This window comes from Quercus suber, unplaced genomic scaffold (assembly GCF_002906115.3).
Source record: "Quercus suber isolate HL8 unplaced genomic scaffold, Cork oak 2.0 scaffold_131, whole genome shotgun sequence".
In the NCBI taxonomy this organism is placed as follows: Eukaryota; Viridiplantae; Streptophyta; class Magnoliopsida; order Fagales; family Fagaceae; genus Quercus; species Quercus suber.
This window is the reverse complement of record NW_027069594.1, coordinates 644,433-658,397: the sequence shown is the minus strand read 5'-3', so window position 1 is coordinate 658,397 and position 13,965 is coordinate 644,433. Positions and strand designations below refer to the sequence as shown.

At 36.9% G+C, this 13,965-nt stretch overlaps 4 protein-coding genes across 7 annotated transcripts in view; 3 read left to right on the top strand and 1 right to left on the bottom strand.

The window, feature by feature from the left end:
- LOC136061038 (TMV resistance protein N-like) overlaps positions 1-5,408 on the top strand; it is a 28,828-nt gene extending 23,420 nt beyond the window's left edge. For 2 of the 4 annotated variants that reach the window (XR_010630057.1, XR_010630055.1), the window contains 5 exons: positions 1,696-1,865; positions 4,058-4,236; positions 4,316-4,471; positions 4,708-4,839; positions 4,966-5,408. The gene's annotated coding sequence lies outside the window, so the exon portion shown is untranslated. The remainder of the gene's footprint in view (positions 1-1,695; positions 1,866-4,057; positions 4,237-4,315; positions 4,472-4,707; positions 4,840-4,965) is intronic. The other 2 variants (XR_010630056.1, XR_010630058.1) reach the window with 2 other exon arrangements.
- On the top strand, positions 108-1,628 carry LOC111996062 (disease resistance protein RPV1-like). The gene is made up of 2 exons (XM_024027991.2): positions 108-366; positions 631-1,628. Exon 2 carries the CDS (start codon positions 637-639, stop codon positions 1,147-1,149), a length of 513 nt encoding a protein of 170 aa, XP_023883759.2. The 5' UTR covers positions 108-366; positions 631-636; the 3' UTR covers positions 1,150-1,628.
- Positions 4,124-5,139, top strand: LOC136068716 (20 kDa chaperonin, chloroplastic-like). The gene is made up of 3 exons (XM_065776238.1): positions 4,124-4,195; positions 4,316-4,471; positions 4,966-5,139. Exons 1-3 carry the CDS (start codon positions 4,124-4,126, stop codon positions 5,137-5,139), a joined length of 402 nt encoding a protein of 133 aa, XP_065632310.1.
- Positions 5,409-7,087: 1,679 nt separating the features above from the next.
- Positions 7,088-12,505, bottom strand: LOC112007105 (auxin response factor 19). The gene is given in 8 exon segments (XM_065776265.1): positions 7,088-7,838; positions 7,929-8,119; positions 8,749-9,780; positions 9,783-10,570; positions 11,156-11,294; positions 11,827-12,022; positions 12,125-12,289; positions 12,380-12,505. Coding segments are annotated over 7 exon segments (2,601 nt in total). The 5' UTR covers positions 12,202-12,289; positions 12,380-12,505; the 3' UTR covers positions 7,088-7,660.
- Positions 12,506-13,965: the final 1,460 nt, after the last annotated feature.

The following is a 13,965-nucleotide window of genomic DNA, read 5'->3' as shown; positions in this document are numbered from 1 at the left end:
ATGGAACAAATTTTTCACATATGTATAGGCTCTAAGCTAAAAAATTAATTAATAATTGTGTGATGTAATGTGATGGACAAATCGACTTTAACTTGTCGGAAGGAAAATTAAAGCCGCGTGAGACCGTTGGTTAGTGCTTCGAGGGAGAGGGATTTCTAGTTAGTGCTTTTGCTTTTTTTGTAGGCATATTGACTGCACCTTGGCGTGATCTACGAGGAAGGAAAGCTGAAGTTGCTTGGAAAGTTGCACCATGGAAATTTCGAGGAAGAGAGGCTTCTTACTTTTTCTTATTTTCCAGAGCTTTTTCGTTTTATATTTGGCATCTTATTCAACTTTTTTTTTTTCTTTTCTTATGGAATAAAGAGGGTAAGTCTAAACAAAAGATCATTGATTTGCAATTTCTACTTAACTTCTTAAGAAAACTGAAGATGCGTAGGAATTTCTATGCTTTAAAAGCTCTTTTTCAAGGAGTTTATTCCTATTTTCCTTCTTAATTGTTCAATTAACCTGAGCGTTCCATTCAAATTGCTCTTTTTCAAAAGAAAACTTTTTTTTTTTTGGAGTGGTTTACTCATCTCTTGTACTTCTCATTTTATCACATCTTTGATCTTTCCAATCTTTTTCACATAGATCTTGATGGCTTTCCCGATTGATGAAGGAGACTCCTTTTCTTCTTTCACTCACAAGTGGGACTATGATGTCTTCTTGAGTTTCAGAGGTGAAGATACACGCTATAATTTTACGAGCTATTTATATGAGGCTTTGCATGACAAAGGTTTCAAGACTTTCATCGATAATGATCTCCAAAGAGGTGAACAAATTTCAACGGAACTTATCAAAGCCATTAAATCGTCAATGATTTTAATTATCATATTCTCTCAAAATTATGCATTTTCCACTTGGTGCCTAGAAGAACTTACAGAGATTCTTGAATGTAAGAAAAATGGACAAAAAGTTTTACCAGTTTTTTACAAAGTGGATCCATCTGAAGTACGCAAGCAAGAAGGTAATTTTGGAATAGCACTAACTATGCAAGAGAAAAAATTCGAGAATAACATAGAGAAAGTGCTGAGGTGGAGGGCAGCTCTAGAGGAAGCAGCTAGTTTGTCTGGATGGCATTATGAGGATGGGTATGTATCTTATCACTAATCTTGTGTCTTTTTATATAGCTTTCAAACCTCTAATGGTTTTGTTATGACCACTAAATACCAAATTAAGATAATACAGTATTTTATTACAATAATACCTGCTACTATTAACTACTAAGGCACTAAAGGGTAGCACAAATAGAAGGATTTGATCTTAACAATTAAGAGTTTGTCTAGCACATTTTTTATTGTTATATTTTTACTTGATTGGAAAATTAAAAACACATCGAATGTGCTTTCATCTCATGAATTTACCTTTCACCCACACTTATGAGAGAAGGAAGCCTTGTTTAAATCAAGGCTTGTCAACTTAATAATTTGGTAATTTTCTTAATCATTTCATTTTCGAAGTATCAAAAATGGTTTAGCGGCGTAGGATGAAGGGGTAGCTAGTGGCATGAGGTGAAGAACAAGAAGAAGGGGTAGGGACATAGTGCTAGGAGGAAAAATTGAGAGAGAGAGAATGAGGGCTCAAAGAAGTCTTGACTTATTAATTTGATTTCTGGTTTTTTTTTTTTTTTTTTTTTTTGGTGGGATTTGAGAGTAGACCCAAAAATAGCTACAGCTCAGTTTACACCATCCTCAATTTCAACGTGGAACTTGCCTTCGTTTCAGGGGCTTCAACTATCAACAATGAAAGTTGGTCCTTCATAGGATCATTTAGTAGTAGGGAGTAGTCTCTCTCAGAGGGCACTTAGGGTTCTGGTTTCTTCCAAGGTAGTATTCTCATCACCCATTTTTGTTTCTCCAATTTATCAGTGTTTGTTATTGACGTTTGTTGTATTGTATTTGTAGTATGTGGGGATTTTGATTGTTGTGAATTATGTATTGGTATGTGGCTGGTGTGGGTACTTTGGGATGGGTTTCTCTATTGTTTGTATGATGGTATTGGTTTGAAATGTGTGATTGAAGGGTTTAAGTTGATGCAACATTAAAAAAGCAAGGTGGTGCTACCCAACAAATATAAGGAAAGCTAGAACAAAATGTAAAAATTTTTTTAAAATAATTTACAGCAAAGAATTTAGTGAAAGCTATGGGACAGAAGACATGAGAAGTCGAAAGTTCATTCATATAAGGTCTTAAAAAATAACTGTTTCAGCTTTATTACGCATAACTATTACTCAATAAAAGTGCATTCTTTTCTCTTCAAAATTACACATTGAACACAAAGGAACAACTTTTCAAATCCCCCAATTACGGCTTTTAACAAAACATCTCTCCCAACATGATAACACCTACATCACAGGTTAAGGAGTTACTACATCACAGAATAAGCTGTTATCTAGGAGACACCAAACAAGCAGAAGATCATAGATCACAATTCTCATGCCACCCTACTTATCAAAAGTAAAAGGCAATTCTCATGCCACCCTAAGCCACCACACATTGTAAGAAGAAATTATTCACGTTATCTTCATGGTTTTTACACATGAAATTACCAATCCATAGTAATTAACCTTGCTTAAGTTATTTGTTATCAAAATCCTCCCTACTGCCATACAAAACAAGAAGAAAGCTACTTTTGAGTTGGCGGTACACAAACTTTCCGATGCTTTGCCAAGGAAAAGTTGTTCCTCATTCTCTCAATGTTTTATAGTAGCTCTTCAATTGGAAGTCTTGTTTTTTTTTTTTTTTAAATACATAAATCATAATATATATATATATATATATCTTCTAATAAACGTGCCATAGATTCTATTACCCAGTCATGCACCATTCAAATGAATATAGGATTCCATTTAAAACGACAATTTCCAAACTTTATATAGTTTTCCACTCTATCTTCTCTATCTGTTGCAATTAGAAAAATATCAGGTTGTCTCTCCTTTATAGTAGAATCATTTATTTGTCTACCTTCAATAAATGCATTAGGCGAATCAGATACAATCTCCCCTAATACCCCCTTTCAATCTATTTGCCTTTTTTAGGAATTAAAACCCCAAGGGTAGCGTTTAAAAATTATTCAAACACACATTTGTCAGAACTTGATGCATTGTGATTTTTTGTTGTTGTTGTTGTTGTGTTTTTTTTTGATAAGTAAATGAACTTTATTAAAAACTCAAATCAAGCACATGATGAGAGAGCAAAAAAAGAAAGAAAAAGAACAACAGGAAACAAACAGAGTGATTATCTAGCTCCCAAGGAGTCCACAAACTCTAAGAACTCCTCAATCAAGAACATCATATAAGGTTTTCAAAAACTGAAACTTTAATTTCATCATGCTAGTTTATGTGCCTTCAAAACACCTTGTATTTCGTTCCTGCCATATGCACTACATAAGACATAGCAGGACTACTAATCAACTGCGCTTATTACCTCTTCTCCCAAATCGCCTCAACTAGCTCAAGAGAATATCTTTTTCTGGATATGGCATCACCCAAGAAATACCAAATAAGCAGAAATACCAAATAATTTGTTGATTTTTGTTTGGAAAACATGATTGACGACTGTTATTGTTGTTGTAACTCAGTTTAGTTTCAAATAAAGAATCTATCCTTGCCTGTATACCTCTCAATTTTAGAAGGGTAAAACTTTTTAATTGTAAGGTTGTTTGCCAATGAAATAGTGAAATAGTATTTTGGGGCCTATGAGAAAAAAAGAAAACTGCTTTGTGGGTCATTTTTTTGTTAGAAAGTTCAGAACCAAGTCACTTTGGGGTTTTTAAGTATGCTCTGTTATACGTGTCATATATGGGAACTTATGCGTTCAATACTTCTCTGTTTTTATGTAGCAATTCTGTTGTCTATTTCCTAGGCTTGGTTCTAATTTAAAATTAGAAGACACTTGTACTATGGTCAAACGACAATATATACACCATAGCTGTGGATTTACATTTACTGAAATTCTGATACAGTTAATGTTATGTGTGTCTTTTCTAACAAGGTAGCATTTTGTTCCCATTTCTGTAGTACACCAACATTAAGCCTTTTGGTGAAGAGTGTTGGTCAAGATCAAAACAGCTGAGGAAAAGACAGATGGTGGAATTTTGGTCCCAACAACTGCTCAAACTAAGCCTCAAGGAGGTGAGGTGGTTGCAACTGGAGAGGGTTAGACAGTTGGGAAGAGCAAAGTAGATATCAGTGTGAAGGTAACTTTTGCTTACTCATCTTTCTGGCTTCCAATTCTCCGTTGGTTGTTTCTTTCAATAATTGCTTTTCTTTGTTCAGATTGGCACCCAAATTGTGTATTCCAAGTATACTGGGACTGAGCTAGAGTTCAATGGTTCAAAGCATCTTATTCTGAAGGATGATGATATAGTTGGTATTCTAGAATTGGATGATGCCAAGGAACTTAAGCCCCTGAATGATAGAGTTTTAATCAAGGTTTGTTATATTTTTAAAGTTCATTACGCTTGCATGTATTTTCATGAAATGTGTATTGTGGAGTATAGCCAAGGATAAATAATAATGTTAATGTAAAGGTCTCATCCTGGGGTTGTAGTTAGTGAACTGCCTTTGGTTTACTGCAAAATAATTATGTAGCTGTGCATGATATATCATGTTTGATCTTGCATTATGCCTTATTTATGTCTTTTCTTGGTTTATCATGTGAGCCACAGAGAACCTGAAGTAACATTAGGTATTATACCTTGTACGTTTGAACTCAAGTGCAAGTTGCTGAGGCTGAGGAAAAGAATACTCCGAGTTTGTTGCTCACAGAGGCAACCAAGGAGAAACTTTCCATTGGGACGGTGAGGACTAGAGCATCTTCAACTTTGTGCTCTCCCAAGCATTAGCTGAATTTTAGGATTGTAAGATGGGGTTTTTGCGTTTGGGCAGATTAATGTTTGATGTTTATTCTGCATTGGATGTGACAGGTGATTGCGGTTGGGCCTGGTCCTCTGGATGAAGAAGGCAACAGGAAACCATTATCCCTTGCCCCAGGGAGCATAGTCATGTACTCCAATTATGCTGGGAATGAATTTAAGGGCAAAGACGGTTACGATTACATTACTTTGAGGGTTTCAGATGTTATGGCTGTTCTTTCTTAGTTTGTCAATTAAATGCTCTAGTATGTACCTCCAAAGTTTTATGCATAAGTGCCTCAAGACATATGGATTTTGAATATAATTGCACTTTAGTCTTTTAGAGTATGCTAATAGCAACTGTGTCAGATTCTAGTATTTTCAGTTCTCTGCATAGTTAACAATTAATGCTAATTCATTGAAACATCCCAGGTTCATTTGATAATGAATGGGTGCATTCTGTATTGTATTAAAATCTTCATTATAAATGGATTCATTTCATTATTTAGATTAAATATTACCAATCCAACAAGATGGAGAATTAGAGGAAAAAAAAAAATTCTTCCCACATTGTCAAATTTGGTTCTTAAAGCAATAGAGGAAGAAGATATTCCCCAACAATCGGATGGCACACACATTCACTGAAGCTAATCACTGCAAATGCCTTTGCAAGGCTTAGGGAGTGTTTGGTACATGCACTTAAAAACTAAAAATTGTTTGAAAACATGTGTGGAAATATATGTGGGTGAAAAAGTGTTTGAAAATACGTGTAATGTTATTTAAAATTTGAAAATTGTTGTTTGAAAACATGTGCCAAACACCCCCTTAGCCTCGAGTATTAGAAACTATGATTATGTTTTTCTTTTTCTTTTGTTTTTGTTTTTTTGTTTTATTTTTTTATAGCCCACAGCCTGTGGTGGAGGATTTTTATAGTCTTTGATTAAGATTGCAAATCTTGTAATAGACTTTTAACTATTTATAGTTTCTATACATATCCGTATTTCTTCCCCCCCAAAAAAAAGGTTTTTCAAAGTAACTTCTGTTTATAGAGAGTTAAAGGCTTTGAAGTTTCAGCCCAATTGCAACAATAATTTTTCTCATAATAAAATTAAAAACTAAGTAGGTGCTTGGCATGTCATAACTCATAACCAGTTTTATTTATTTTTAGTTTGGTAAAATTTTTTGTCAAAGGGAAGTTGTTCAAAATTGGACCAGATATATTTCCATAAAAATGAGTCATTCCCAACCAAACTTGATTTTAATCTAGGTAAAAAGAAAAAATTGGATATGATCAGTTCAATGATTTGTCAAACACAACGAAATGATTGTTTATTTTGGGAACTTTGAGGTGGAGGACAAGACTAGCCACCTTAATACCTATAAATTTAAAGGTAAATTCAAGTTCACCTAAGCTGCTAACAAGTCCAAGATTCTATTCCTTTTCCCCCTTGTTCCCATCACTTTGCTTTTTATTATTGTGTCATGTTAACGGATATCCTTAAGGTTGTTTATAAACCATAATAAGAAAAATTTTACATCATTTTCATGAGAAATATAAAAGCTGTTGATAACATTTCTTATTTTATTATTCTTTATATAAAAACTATTGGTTAACATTTCCCTTATTATATGGTTATACTTGAAGCAAGGAGAGGAGGGGTTTTGTTACTTTTTTGACTTTTTAGTTTTGTCATGTGGTGCAGGATTGCCGGTTGCAAAAGGATGAAAATGGTCCCATTCAAGAAAATACTCTTTTCTACTTGCCTATTTTTGTCTCTTTTTTTTTTAATATTTAATTTTTTAATTGTATTGGCATATCCTTTATTCTGTACTATAAACCATAAAGGAAGTGATTATCGTTTAGTTAGTGGCATAAACTTTATCTGCTTGCTTTAGTTCTGCTTGAATTAAATTGTATTTCTCCAGCTAGTCAGGAATAAAGAAAGAAAATGGAATGGTAGGGAAGATTATCAAGATGATTTCCTCGTTTCCTTGCTTTCAGGCAAAAAATACAGACCCTTTTGTCCAACACCAAAGCAATTTTTCTGCTTCCCATATCTTTAAACTGTCACTATGAAACACCTCGGAGAGCAATACTCTGTTATTGAAAGAAAACCATAATTGCATTTTGATTTTCTTCCTTGATGATGAAACTGCTTGTAACAATCATCAGTTTAGAAAGAGAGCATGCACTGTTACAAAACTTAGAAATGGCACCAAAAGGTGCATCATTTCATATCTGCTTGAGAGTCGTACTCATACAACAACTATTATTTCACATTCTGTTGCATATTTGTCTCTATCTTAGCATATACAAATAGCCATGAAATTGAATGTCAAATTAATAGGTTGAGGACTATATCATACACCATCTCCTTTTTCCTAATGCATCTTGCTAAAAAAAAGTGCCCATTTGGGCTAACGGGCAACAACAGCTACAAAAGTGGCTGCAATGATCAAAAGTTGAATAAATGTTGCTACATTGAGTTCTAGGTCACCCAGTACCACTTCGTCTAAAACAAATTCCCCCAGTAGAATTTGGTGTTTTGTTTATGGGAGGAGGATCAATAACATTTTCATTTCTCTGCTGTCATGATTCACAATATATCCCCTTCTACCAAACAACTACTTCTATTAGGAAAGAGGGAGGTGATGGAGGCTCCTTTGACATCTTCCATTACAGCAGGAAGAAGCCAACTAGATTCTCGAAAGGATTAAAGAATCCAAACCTGCGCCTGAAAACCAGTTCATCCCCAATTATGGAACTTTATTGATTAAATGATGCAGCAGAATTATCCTCATATGGTCTCCATGCATTACCACTGTCAGTCCCACTACAAGCTTGGTTGGGCACAGGAACATGACCCAGATCTCCATCCAAGCTCATCTGCTGTACTTCAGCAGACGACAATATCTTTATGCTCTGAACACAGCTTAGAAATTCCCTGAGAGCAGTTAGAGAATGATAATTAAGAAACAATAAACGGAATGATCAAAATACTGTAAATAAAGTAAACTTGGAGGTCTGGACATACTCCCATGGGTCATCCCCAACAAGAAGAATATCATTCTCATGATCCACATAAACAGGTTTCCAGTCAGTCCGTTGAGGATCTTCTAGCTGCCCTTCAATTCCAAACATGCAGGCAAGATCATGCCTGAGCTCATCATACCCTTTGTAACGGGTAACATCAATGCATCTTCCCACAGAGCCACGCTTTTGAACCTTCAAGAGTATGGAGCAGTGTAAGTCATTTGAGAATGTCATAGAAAAACAAAGTGAAAACATCCAATGTATTTTAAGTTCTAATCCAAATCACTCACTCCGGTGCAAAATATTTAATATAATATTTATTAAATGGACAATAAAGTGCAATTGCATAAGATGTTTTAACTATACATGAAAGTAAAACCCCACCTTCAATCTAGAATTCCATTTAAACTCAGGTTGCAGAAATTACCAAATCTATTTTATTATGCAATGCATCTAGAGGAAGATTAAAAAAAAATACATGAGAAAAAGGATTGTTGAGTTGGAATAAAATTTTTGCTTAGGTAGTCAATTAGCCATGCATAAGAACTCCACTGTAGCATAAGATTTCATTATTTCATGGTAGTTTTTTCAAACAGTGGAGATTTGTACGTTCTCTCATACAGTGTGACATAATGAAGCACGTACAGATCAACTTTGAAGGTCAGTGCAGTTGGCAGTTGGGTTTCAAAACAATCTCCTTCTGGTAGTAAGGCTTTGCTGACTTGCAAAATACATTGATGTACCTAACCCATGTTAAATTTAGAGGAAAATCAACCTACCAATGCAAAGCATTTCTAAGACGAGAAGGTAGATCAACAAACCTTTGTATATGTTCGCATACATTGAGTCTGGTTAGCCCACAATCCGTTGCTCAAAACTCCAGCATCATTGATAGCAACATCACTTGAACATCCAGGCTTGAAAGGTATGTTTGGCACCCCAAATGACTGAGAGCTGATTGCAGCAGTGGATAACTCTGTCTCAATATCTCTTGGAGTACCACCATAATTAGAAAGCAAGTTCTGAAGATCTTTCTGAGAATCATACCCCCTTGACAACAAAGTGTCAGGTGCCAACCCATCAATATTAGCTGCAAAAGGAAGATTGTTCCGAGGATGTGATTGAACATCACCCTCTGAACCAAAGGTTGGGATTGGGGAGTTCTGCGGGATGCTAGCATCCAGACAATATGATGTCCCTGAAGAGGATGCTTCCAACTGATCAGTGATGGTACTTTTATATTTTATCTGGTCTGGTCCTTTTGAGCCGGGCAACTCATGTTTAATCCGTATATCGGACTTGCTCTGCAGCTCCTGAATCAGATTACTCGGAGGCTCGATTAATGAATCCCCCACCAACATCGCTGATCCTTGTTGGTTTCTATTCAGAAGGTTGGATGGGGAAACCTGGCAATTATTAGTGGAAAGTGAGGTTGAACATGAAGGAGCATCTCCTTCTGTAAGACCAGAATGAGCTCTGATTGCTGTAAGTGGCTTGTGCTGGCTTTGGGGCTGGTTCACAGGAATCTGTTGTGATTGCATCAGTGGAGAAGTTGAGAAGCTATTACCATTGAGAAGCTTTTCTGTTGAGAAGCTAGTGCTGCTTAGCTGTTGATGTTGTTGTTGCTGATGTTGAGACAAAGGAATCTGTTGTACTTGCTGGCTTTGCTGATTGGGCTGCTGTTGCTGTAGCAGCTGAGGCTGCAAAATTGGGCTTGCTGGGGAAAGCAATTGCTGATGCTGCTGCTGCTGCTGCTGTTGCTGTTGCATTTTCTGTAGCAGCTGAAATTGAAGCTGCTGCTCTGAAAGGCCTTGTTGTGACAACTGTTGCATTTGTGGCTGCTGCTGTGCTCGCTGTGTTGCAACAACTGTATTGGGGACTGTTGTAACTGTGCATGCTGCTGGTGCCTTTGTAAGAGGTTTGCTTGCAGTTCAATTTGTTGTTGAAACTGTGAGTCTAGTGGTAGGGATGTCATGTGCAATGAACTTTTACTATTAGAGTTGATACTCTGCTGTGATTGGGTATTGCTTGTTAGTATTTGCTGTTGTTGAAGCTGAGAGTATGCAACTGGTTGCTGCAAGCTTTGATTTGGGATCTGTTTAGGGGCAACTACTCCGTTATTTACAAGAGCTGGATGACATATCTGCTGCTGTTGTTGTTGCTGCAGTTGTCATTGTTGCTGTTGTGGCTGCTGTTGCTGTACTTGCTGCTGCTGCTGCTGCTGGGACAGCTGATGTAGTTCTTGATGTTGCATCTGCCGCTGTTGGCTGTTAGGATTCTGCAATAATTGCTGCGGATGCTGCTGTTGGGGCCATGCAACAGGTGGCTGTTGCAATTGGCTAACCAGGTTTTGTGGATTTGCTTTGTTAAACTGGAGATTTGACGCAGACATTGCAGGGGCTTGAAAACTCAATAATTTAGATGGATCATCAGCATTAAGGTTATTATGCAAGCCATTTGAAGAAACCATTGATGGGAAAAGTCCAGATTGAGCAGCTGAAAACTGATTATTTTGCTGCATGCTCATCCACTGTACTAAACTCAAACCAGGAAAGATTGAGCTAGGGGCATCCTTCACACCAAACTCATCTCCAAGCCAGGGCATGGCTCTCTTGAAAGCATTCTCTATGTCAGACTCATCATCTGTAAAAATACTTCCAAAGATCACAATTCAGGAACATATCATACATGGCAGGGGAGGTTTTGCAAACAGATTTTACCAGATGCTAGTCTTGAGTTCACAGAACCCTCCCCCCCCCACACCACCACCCACACAACACATACCATTTTTTATTAAGTCGCATGCGAAAAACAGCATGAGGAGATACTGAGATAGAGAGAGTATTTCATACTATTACTATAATTAAGTTTAAGTGCCAAATTCACCACCTAAAAAATTAGGTTACTAATTCACAAAAGATTGATTCAACAAAATGATGGATAAGCAACACAAATTAGTTCTTAAAAAGTTCTCATATCCAAGGCAAAACTCATCCTTTTCATTATGTTAGATCCATAATGATCCAAGTTTCTTTAAACCATTTCTTTACAAAAACTTGTTTGTTGACACAATTTATGTATTAGGCATGAAAAATTGAAAACCATACTTCTTTCAAAGGCAAACCTATTTTTCCACACGCACCATAATGGCACATTTAGAGGAAGAGAGAGGGAGGCTGCTCTTTCAGAACATAATAGAGAATCTAGCTAAATGGTAAATATGGTTACCTGGCATCCCTGGTTGCCTTGGAAACTTGGGTCTGAAAAATGGAGGGGGACATATGTAGAAAGGAGTTACAACAGGTTCAATTTCCCAGATTGACACTCGGCTTGGCCGTTCACCAGCTGTTGATTCATCCCATCCGACCTATCAAAAATGCAAATGTTGATCAGCTATGTAAGCTAATACAGAAGATAACAACATCAGAAATTTTGAATTCAACACATATGAACTAAGAGCTATTTCAATAGCATGGATGGATACACCCCTAGATGAGCCCTTAAAGAATAAAACAGGCATGTACAACAGAAATGCCTTACCCTTGAGGGGTCTAAAATTAAATAGCATGACTAAAAACAAATTAACCACCCAACAATAGCATATATTTAGAGAATTAGGCCAGGTAGAGAAATTGCCATGTTCTCAATCCCTTATATTCTAGAAATTTTCAGAATGCTATACATTTCTTATCTATGCTAACCACTTGCATACTGCAACCATGAAGCTTATTTCTAAGAGCAAAATTAATGCACAAAAGACCCTATAAGTCACAACATACTGACATACTAACTACTTGTTAACCAATGCCATGGATTTTACCAAATCCAAATCATCATCCACTTATATGCACATAGCAAAACAAAAAAGGCCATACCCAGTGCACAAGGCCAAAGAATACCTGAAGGTTACGCCACTGAGAATTTTTCCATCGCACAGTATCTAAATCACTGATACCAGTAATTGTACCCATGTATCTCCGTACTCCTGACTCCTCAGTCTCAAACATCATTCTAAATCGCATGCCAAGAGAAACTTGAGTATACATTGCTTTGTTATACTTGGCTAAGGGAATCACAAACTCAGACGGGCTAGCCCTATTATAATTAAATGTGTTTTGTCGGAGCCTGTCACAGAAACTTATCGGATTGTCTTCATCACATAATAGTAATGACAACTTGAACATCTTACAGCTGTACCTTGGATTGTAAAATATAGTAAATGGACTGTTATTTGCAGCAGCATGAGCTGCAGCTGCAAGAATTCCAATATGCATGCTATCACTAGATATGACTGATGAAGAGAGAGCTGGCTGCTGTCTATTAGCACGCCTTATACCCAAGAGAAGCTGGGATTTTTCATCTCTACACCGAATCAGATTATTTCAGATTAGCTACAAGAAAGGAAAATAATCTAGCTGAAATTTTTCATTTGATCAAATATCTATTTCATACCTTATAAAAAGAACAGAATCTCCAGCGAAGAGCCTCTTTGTGCTAACAAAGACACTCCCAACCCGTAGTCAACAGGTGCCTTTTTGGTTGGCCTGCAATTAATGCACTATACAATTTTAATGTATCTTACCTGAATTCAACAATCCAACTCATACAAACATCTAATGAAAATTCTTGGTTTAAAACAATGAACATAATGGAACATTTATGCAAATCTCTAGCTCCTAGCTCTTGAGCTGGAGGTTGCATTGAATAATCCTATCAAAGAACACTGTGATGAGAAATGAAAGAAAAAGATTTTGAATGTACTACATGGAATTATCTACTTGAAATTACAAATCAAAATTCCAGAAATTGATACACAAAAGAGGTGGAAAGATCTTCTCAGCTGCTAAATCCCATGCTTCAACTTGCCACAATCCTATACTCCAAGGGCTTTTCAATCACCATAGCACACCCTCAATTCAACTCTCCCAACCATGAAAACCATCCTGAATTTCACTTTGTTTCAATACCAGATGGCTTGTCTAAAATCAATTTCTCGCCTTCCAATTTCATGCCTGCGTTATTAGCTCTTTATAGTAATCGCGAAGCTCCATTTCAGCAATACATGGAGGAAATGATGAAAGTAGAGGATCCACATGATCGGGTTGCCGGTGTTGTTTATGATGGGTTCAGGCACTTTGCTCAAGCTGTGGCTAACAATTTGAAACTTCCTGGGATTAATGTGTGTACAAGTGCAGCTGCCACCTTGCTTTTGCTTGCAGTCTTTCCTGATGCTCATCATTGTATTTCCTGACTGCAATTTTGAAATTTGAATACGTATTTTCTTTGTTTTTTTAGATTACCTTTTGATCTCTCTCCTCTGTTCCGGAAATGGAAATTTATAAGGTATTGACAGTCAAAGCCCACAAAGCCTGTTAGAGATATATATTAGACATATTAGCCCAATGTAATAGGTCTAAGCCCATTCCTGCTTGTACTAGTAGTCTAGGGTTTAGTCGTCTATATATACTCATGTTAGGGTTCATTGTAACATAGGTTATTGTACTACACTCCTATACAATAAAGATGTAGCCCTTAAGGGATTCCTCTGTTGATGTAGGCCATCAAGGCTGAACCACGTAACCCTCATGTTCTTGATGTTCCTATTCTATGCTTCCTCTTCCGCATCTACTCCAGCATACACAACATGGTATAACACATTGCGTTTGATAATATTGTCCATTTAACATGATATCAGAGCTAATATTCAACATGGTATCAGAGCCAAACTTCGTTCTTGGCATCAAACAAACATCTCTACACAGCAAAGAAGATCATCATGTGCACATCATCATCTAAAGTCACACATGCTTGCCTGTGGGATCTAGACTCCACGGCATCACGCAGCCGCCTTGGCTCTGTGCTGTGTCAAAATCCCCAACCAAACGAACCGTGACTTAACTTTTCAGATTTGTGCAAATCCATGCCTCGCCTGATGAAACCAATACCACAGACGTGCTCCACGACCTCCCGCGACAAAAACCCAAAAACACGGCCACCAACGGCAGCCTCACGCACCACCACACGCTTCTATTGTAGCT

Excerpts from the sequence above, each read along its gene's own strand:
- LOC136068716 (XM_065776238.1), top strand. The coding sequence starts at position 4,124 with ATGGTGGAATTTTGGTCCCAACAACTGCTCAAACTAAGCCTCAAGGAG. Across the intron at positions 4,196-4,315 it reads GGTGGTTGCAACTGGAGAGG|ATTGGCACCCAAATTGTGTA; the intron begins GTTAGACAGTTG and ends TTCTTTGTTCAG. Across the intron at positions 4,472-4,965 it reads ATGATAGAGTTTTAATCAAG|GTGATTGCGGTTGGGCCTGG; the intron begins GTTTGTTATATT and ends TGGATGTGACAG.
- LOC111996062 (XM_024027991.2), top strand. The coding sequence starts at position 637 with ATGGCTTTCCCGATTGATGAAGGAGACTCCTTTTCTTCTTTCACTCAC.